The sequence below is a fragment of the Alligator sinensis genome, unplaced genomic scaffold (genome assembly GCF_000455745.1).
Source record: "Alligator sinensis unplaced genomic scaffold, ASM45574v1 scaffold412_1, whole genome shotgun sequence".
Lineage (NCBI taxonomy): Eukaryota > Metazoa > Chordata > Crocodylia > Alligatoridae > Alligator > Alligator sinensis.
Genome location: NW_005842474.1, coordinates 653,214 through 661,435, shown reverse-complemented (window position 1 = coordinate 661,435; position 8,222 = coordinate 653,214). Strand labels below are relative to the sequence as shown.

At 39.5% G+C, this 8,222-nt stretch overlaps 1 protein-coding gene across 1 annotated transcript in view; it reads left to right on the top strand.

The window, feature by feature from the left end:
- Positions 1-8,193, top strand: part of RELL1 (RELT like 1) — a 31,586-nt gene extending 23,393 nt beyond the window's left edge. Inside the window, exons 5-6 of the mRNA XM_025212595.1 lie at positions 1,208-1,460; positions 7,100-8,193. Coding sequence (XP_025068380.1) covers positions 1,208-1,457 — 250 coding nt within the window. The 3' untranslated portion in view covers positions 1,458-1,460; positions 7,100-8,193. The remainder of the gene's footprint in view (positions 1-1,207; positions 1,461-7,099) is intronic.
- Positions 8,194-8,222: the final 29 nt, after the last annotated feature.

Sequence of the window (8,222 nt, the reverse complement as noted above, 5' to 3'; positions counted from 1 at the left end):
CTTTCCAGGCGGGGACATTGCATCTCATGGCTGCCCGGGTCTGTCAGAGGTACAGGGAACAGTCTCAAAGGGGAGGGTCATGCAGGAGGTTAACATGGAGGTACCAAAAGGGTGCTTAGCTGTGATTTGAGTCAGGAGAGCCCAATTCACACCAGACCAGGCTATGGTCTGAAAGTTATGATTGACCACAGAGGCAGGTAGAGTACAATGATGTAGACTTGATCTAGGTGAGCCATGGAGAGCCTTTTGGTGCTCACCTTCACTCTGGTACACTCACACATTGAGGTGTGCTGCCACACACTGGATAGGCTTAACATGGTGAAGTGGTCTGCAGCTGTTGAGCAGAGGGTGAATGGGCCTCTGGTCCATTCTGGTTAAGACTTCCTTGGAGAATGCAGTTAAAATCATCTCCTAGGATGAGGAGCTCATTGTCATTGACTGCAGTCTGTAAGAGGTCAGCTAACTTCCTGAAGAAGCATGCCCTTTCTTGCCTTTCACTGGGTGCATAGATGTTAATTTGGATGAGGTGGCAATGCTTCTATAGTGGCTTGGACCATTAGCAGGTGACTGGGAATGACTTCCTTGGCAGTCATTGAAACTGGTCTCAGTTTTTCTGAGGAAGATGGCAATGCCCCTGGTGGAGCTAGTGCCATGGCTGAGGAAAAACAAAGCTAGTCATGTTATCATGAGACTTTTATGGCTGATATGATTCTTTTTAGTTGGATCAAGGACATTGATGAATTGTAGAATTTCTTGGTAGCAGGTACGTTTGACTTGGGAATTGTGTATATGCATGAGTTTTTGGATCCAGACCCATGCTTTTGTAATTCCCTGCCTAAAGGGAGCCAGAACTGTAAGTAAGTAACTCTGCCTCATTCTCTGCTGATTTTTTTAACACTAAATATCAGATATAGAAGGCTTGTTTTTTCTTTTGGATTAATATTTTTTCTGTTTCAACTTCTCATGATTGCCCACCCTGTATTGCAGTCCTGTCATAATGAGATCTTTATTTTTTTTCCAAGAGAAGTAGATATGATCCAGTCACAAGACCCTTAGAAAGTCCCAAATCTGGGGGTCCTGGTGTGTTCTTGAAGCCTCCCTTACAAAAAAAACTTGTTTCCTACATAGACAGTGGAATGTCAATAGCTAATTAACGAATCTGCATGGAGGAACTATCCTAAATTTGTTCTTCTGTTGCTCCTTTCAGGTTTAGAGTCACAAAAGTAGAGAACAAATCAACTTCCAAAGAGCGGAAAAGCTTGATGTCTGTTAGTGCTTTAGAAAGTGTCAATGGTGAAGTGCCAGCCACTCCTGTGAAACAGGGTTCCAGAGAAGTGCCTACCACACCTGCAAAACAGAGTTCAACAGAAGTGCTTGCTGCTCCTGAACAGAGTTCAACGGAAGTGCCTGCAACACCTGTGAAACAGGGAGCACAAGAGAGAACAGGTTCAGAGTAACAAGTAGGTATGAAAAATGGGAGAATGGAATTTGGATGATTTAATTAAGTCATCCTTAAATGATGCCGAATCCTTAAACAATTAAATCATTATTAAATTATTAAATTATTTAATTATTAAAGATGAGAGAACTACAGAGCAACAGTGAGATGGCAAATATATTTAATTTTAAGTTTTCTTAAGTTGTACCTGTCTGTATTCTAAAATGACACACTGGTAATTAGCTGATGTCACAAAAAGAAAATAAATCTTCAAAACTATGGATGGATTCCATTTTCCAATTAAAATGTAATGTGTCAAGGTTAACAATATTCTATTAAACTCCTATCTAATGATTTACTTGAAATATTTAAGTATTCTTAAAAAAAAACCCTTTTGTCCATTGGCTTTTGCAATCAGAGGAATAGAAACAGATGTCTAAGAATGTTTTTATTTATGGATATTTCTTCCCTGTAAATTACTTGATTTCAAGCCAGGTCCTGGTGGGCATGTGCCCTCCATATCGAAGAACATTGCCATCACTGGTGCTAACAGAAAAGTGTAATCTATTGTAGAGGTACCATGTAGTGCAAATGGGCATAGGGTGGAGTGACCTCATGATGTCATCCAGTCCAATCCGCTACTCAAGGCAGAAATATCTGTGTCTAAACCATTCCAGACAAGTTTGTCTAACCTGATGGAGATTCCACAGCCTCTGGAAGCAATCTTAGCCACCATCACAGGTTAAAAACAGACAGTGGATTTTGCCTACAAAGCCTTTTCTTCTGGGATACTACTTAAGTACAAACCCACTGTCCCACGTTAAGGACCTGGGAAGTATTCTGATGCACCCTCCACACACCTTTTCAAGTTAATTGCCATTCAAGCTGCATGAGTAAACAGCTACTCTGTGCCTGTTTCGATGAGTCCGAAATCTGTTTTTAACACATAAAACAACATTTAAATTGCTATTAAGACAAGAAAGAAAATAGCATGCTATGGCATATTGTAATTTTCTTTCTCCAGTAGAAAAAACCTGGGTCACAGTGAAGAAAAACTGCAGATCCAGACAACCCTGAAATTTTTTTCTAATATCTGACCTAGCTTCCCCTTGTTGCAGTTTCAGGCCATTACTATTTGTTCTGGCCCCCATGAACCCAGAGAATAGTCACCATCCTGAATATTTCTCTGTTTACCACAAACCAAACCAAACCAAGCCAAACCAAACCACGGAATTTTGCTTCCTTCCAAAGTCTGCTTTGCCTGCTAAATCGAAGAAGCTTGAACACCCCTCCACCCCCAGTTGTACCTTCAGTTGCTCATTTTTTAGCCTCTTATCTGTTTAATGCTTTTTGTTACTTCACCAAGTCTCAGGTCTCTACAAAGTCTTTTTGGATAGGCAAGTTCATACATTCTCTAGTGTACATTTTTTTAATACTAAGCTGTTTCCATACATTGAGAAGTATAGCGAAAAGGGCATAAAAATTTTAACAAAATGTGTTCCAGTTCATTTGAATTGTATAAATGATACGTGATCACCTTTGAGTCATGTTCCAAATTACAAATCAAAATTGTTTTGTATTTTTAACCTTTTTGATAGCACGTTACTTAGTGGTCTTTCTTACTTAGGCAGCAACATTCTGTATAAATATATTTATGTATTTTTCTCAAATATATTTTCACTTCTAAAGTTAAAACAGCCTATTCTCTAGTGGTGCATATTACTATGCTTTTATAGCTTTAAATGTCCATCCAAGGCAGTCTTATGTATATTATGAAATCTCTCATAGGATTTAAGATCTTCCTTTTTTATAAAGAGATGTGTGGGTAATGGAAGATAGGGTCAGAGGACTCTCTTGTAAAGTTCAGTCTTATGCAACAATTACACAAATCATCTGGGAAAGGTTTTGACCTTGGATTGGGATTCATGTATGCTACAAAAAAAATCAGGCCTGCATTGGTGGGCTGAAACTTTTATTCCCATCATAGCTATAGAGCCATGGCTTTCTGTCACATTGGCAGGAAGTTGTTTTGATAAAATGCTTTTAATCATATTCAAGAAAATTGAGGCAGGCATTGTTTCATGATTATAATCCACATATTCCTTTTATTATAATTAGGGACGTACCTAATTTGTGGGGATTGCCCCCTGATGCAGCAGTCCAAATGCAGTGCTCATGGCAGAGTGCATCAGCACTCCCTTCCCCTCCGTGGAGATTGACAGATGGTCATCTGTCAGGCATTGGGGGGGCTGTCGTGCTCTACCATGAAAATCTCCCCTCCCTCTTCCCCATTCTTCAGGATACCAGGGCTTTCCGCCTCTGTTTTCAGCTCCTTCCTCCCCTCCCCCAACACTTGTTGACCATCTTTCAGTTTTCTTTCCCCCATGTTTTTTCACAGGGGACCCACCAAATTTTTGGTTTCCATACCAATTGCAAAATCATGAATTTGGTAGGTTCCTAATTATAAGGTAATGAAAATAATTGGATTTGCTGAAATGGAACAGAAGTCACATATGTTAGAATTTTTATGACTGTCACCAGTAAATATATGATAATGAATTTCATTCATTACAGGTACATCTGGGGAACTTGACTCAACAATAGTAAATTACTGCTCAATGCATTTGAAAGGTCTGGTGTCAGGAAAGCATCTTAAAAGCTGCCACAGTCTAAAGCAATTGTTCTGGCAGCTGGAAAACACATGTCAGTCAGTTTTAAGTAGACTGTAGCATTTGGACTAATTTGCATTGCAAGTTCAGTCCTTGCATTGAATGGCAAATTGTTGGATAAACATGATAAAATGTCACATGGTAGAAAATTCTAAACAGCTGCAGAATTAAAAAAAATCCCTAATATCTTCCATGGTAATTGTATATGTCTGATGTTTTCTTAGCTTATGTGCTGATTAGCATTCTCTTTTCTCCTCTTCACCTTCAGGGACCTTTTTCTCATGTGTTTAAACATTTGGAGTAGCATGTTTGGATACTACATTGTCAGTTAATCAAAATATTGCGAAACTTAATCTTTCCATTACAACACACTTAATTAAAAATCTAAACAATTTTCTTTCCAGTCTGTACACAGAAGGCATGTTCCCTTTTCAAAGTACCTCTTGATGTTTAACTTCTTAAATTGAACACTTGTCCTTTTCATCCTAAAAGGAATTATGGAACCTGTAGTTATTATCTTTGCACAGTACATCTCTTTGCTTTTACCCTGTGCGCTCGGATCACAACCTTCCCTAAAGGAGCTTGTACCATGTTAAGAATTATTTTTCTATCCCAAATAACCTTTGTTTACTAATTAAATTTGACAGCACAATACTTTAGACACCACTGATCTCACACAAATGAGTGCCAGCTGCAATACATATGAAATAGTCCATACGCTATGAGCAAATGAATGTCAGTAATATTTTTCCTAGAAAATCTATAAATCACAAAGATAATCTAGGTACCTATTATCAAGACAGGACTAATAGAAATCAAGTAGGTAAATATGTACATTCCTTGTCACACCCAGATGATTAATGTTGTTTCTTTTTTAAAACCTTTGGGAACAAAGAACTACAAAGAAATAATATAATAAGATAAATATATTTTACTTTAACAGATTTACCATATGAATTTTAAGAATATTATTTTAGATGAGTTTTAAAAAAAGTCTCTCACACTTGCATTTCCCATCTACTACTGTTAGGCTCAACTTTTGAAATTGCTAATTACTGTAAGATGCATTAAAACCTTGACCCTTAGGTGCTCTAAAACCAGAGAATCTGCCAGTGTCAACTGACAAAACTCTGTGCTTCATTGTTTCCCCGTGTCTAATATCATTGCACCTTTAAAATTTATAAATGAGTTCTTTATAAGAAACAAAATGCACTCTTTAGCTGCAGCATCACAGATTCTGTGTTAGTCTGTGGACAGGTGTAATATTTGAAACATTTCAAACAGTGTTAAAATGACTTTGAAATACTTTAAAAGGTACAGGTGTACGTATTCAGTAAAACTCTCCAAAGCATGACAAAAATGTACCTGTAGGGAACAGGTACTATTTTATACTGCTTTATTTTGTAACAAGTGTGTATGTGGTAGGTTGGTGCTATAGGCATACCACAATGCAGTGGACTTCTTCCCTTCCATGGGCTTCTAACAGTCTGGCTGCTGCAGGCACTGGGAGCTTGTGGGATCCCAGCAGTGTCCAGAGTACTGGGAGCCCCCAGTACTAAGGAGCACTTATTGACTATTTGCTCAGCTCTCCCCCTTCATCCCCAGGATGGAACCCCAAGACCAACCAATCAATGGTATTTACTTGAATCTATCCTCAGTACTCATGAGAGGAAGGGGGCAGAAGCCTTGTCTTAGAGTACCTGCCTGGCACAAGCACAAGCATAGGGGGACAAGGAGCACAAGGAGAGATTGTGAGGGGGAAAAGGTCAGCTGGCAGGAGTGACAGTCAGCAGTGGGGCAGGCATAGGCATGTGGAGGAGGCAGGTGGTAGAGGGTCAGGGGGCAAGTGTCAGGGGATGCAGGCAGCCAGACAAGCACAGGCATTGGCAGGGCAAAAGGCTGGGGTCTGTTTCAGAGAGGCGAATTTAAGATGACCCTCCAATAATTGGATTCTTTACATGAAAAATTGTAGCAAATTTACATATTTTCCATGTATAGAATCTAATTATTAGGCAGTCATCTTAAATTTAAAGTTTGTCTTGGATTCTGGCAAATACGATACTTTCATGCCCCATGACAGGAGAATAAAACACTGCCTGCCTGCCAGCTGGCATGGTAATATTGACATGCTTTGGTGGGCATGCAGCAGGGGCTGTAGCTCTGCCCTCAGTTGAGTTGCTCTGTTTTCAAAACATTTCAGTCCTGTTAGCTTGTGGAAAGATTCAGATGTTGTACCTGTTTGCTTCGTTGGTGTGCCTACCTCATTTACTGCCATCTTGACTCCAGGTTTTTCGTCATCTGATGTCTAATATGTAACATGCTAAACAAGTGGCGAGAAAGAGATAACACTGAAAAGGGGAAAAATAAGGAGGACAGAGACTATGGAGCAAGTGACATTGAATCTCCTGTGACACTTTACTAATGAACATTTTTACATTTCTTCAAACTAGTGACTTTTTTTATTACATGAAGTTTATTGCTCTTGATATTGAGATCCAGTTTCTGCAGATTTTCCAAAATTTTCATACCAGGTACTGTGGAGGAAAACCACCCTTTCTTGAAAGCTTCTGTTTTTCTTCCTAGACTTTCATATCTCCAATTTAGACCCTGACCTAGTCCTTGAAGCCAAACAGCCTTAATCTATCTGTTGCCAGTGGCCACTAGGGCTGGCAGAACAGCCGGGACTGTACTGGCTTTAGGAATACTGCAGCTGTGCACCTTTTTTTGCTCATTGCAACCCCTATGACATTGACTGAAGGGGGCTTAGGAGTTTGCAGTGGCAGGGAGATTTTTTTAGCAGCCAGTTAAGCCCTATTCAAGATCACTTTGTGTACCCAGAATAGTGCAAAGCAACTTTAGTGTATTGGTAATTCACGCCACTTATTTTTAGTGGTATTCTATTGCTATATCAGTCTTATATTTGTTTTTGTACAGGAAAATCAATAACATGTCTGCTTTCTTGTAGTGGTAAATAGTTTTGTTTCTTTTGCAGGTTGAGCTTCTAGAAGAAGCATGTTTGAAAAAATTTGGAGAAATTGAAAACTAAGAAGAAGTGCATATTATTTTAGGAAGTGTATTTATGGCACTATAGTTCTTTATACATTCTAGCATGGAATGTATAAGGGGGTAGGTCCTAAACATTTAACATTTTAGCTAATAAAATGAATTAATCATAGTTGATGTCATAGCATCAGTTTCTGTTGTCAGCATACCTAGTTTACTGGCATTATCTTACATATAAAAACATATGGTAACTCTTTGGGGCAAGGGAGGGATAATGGGGGGACAAAATCTATCAGAAAATCATCACTGGTATGTTTAAATCAAAATATTTAATGGGGTCAACAGTACGAGTAATGAAAAACAAAACTTTTGCATTTCCTTGAGCATAATCCCATTATTTTCCCATTATTAGTTAAGGTCTCAGGCAGCAGTGCTCTTTTTTTTTTTTTTACCCCAACCAGTCAAACTATTCAGCAGCTTCTGGTTTCCCCTTTGGGATCTTGTGACTGTTGTTCAACACAATGGCCACATGCCCTTCTTCAAACAAGAGTAGTGCTTAATCATAACAAGAAGAAAAAGTTTTAAAACAACAAGCGGTCCACATGAATATTTGTCTTAACTATGTCTAGAGCAGAGACAAGAAACTACTAGAACCTTCAGGCACACGGATACAGTGGATATCTTTTCCAAAAAGACAAACACCTTGCTGGGGTCTTTTTCAAAAACTGCTTGATAGCTACCTGGCCTTTCACCAGAGGATGTTTAAAGCAATTTGATGAGCTCCTTGGAAAGTTGAGCCAACCTCCTCTGGCCAACAGCTCTCCCATTATTTTGTAACTGGCCATTGGGCTGTCTTGTTTTGAGTCACTGAGACTGTGTACAGACATTTGTGGAGGTTAGGCCTCCACAAAAAATGGCCTCCTGATCTAAGGTATGTTGGGATGGCGGGTTAGCAGAGAAGGTTGGGATGGGGGAGCAAGCAGGCTTCGGGAATGGGAACACAGATAGGGTCGGATCAGAGAATTTGGGCAGGGGGCAAGCAGCATCCACAGCGGGGATTGGGAGGTCAAGTAGCATCAGTGGGAGGGGTTGGGGAGATTGGGGGGCAGGTA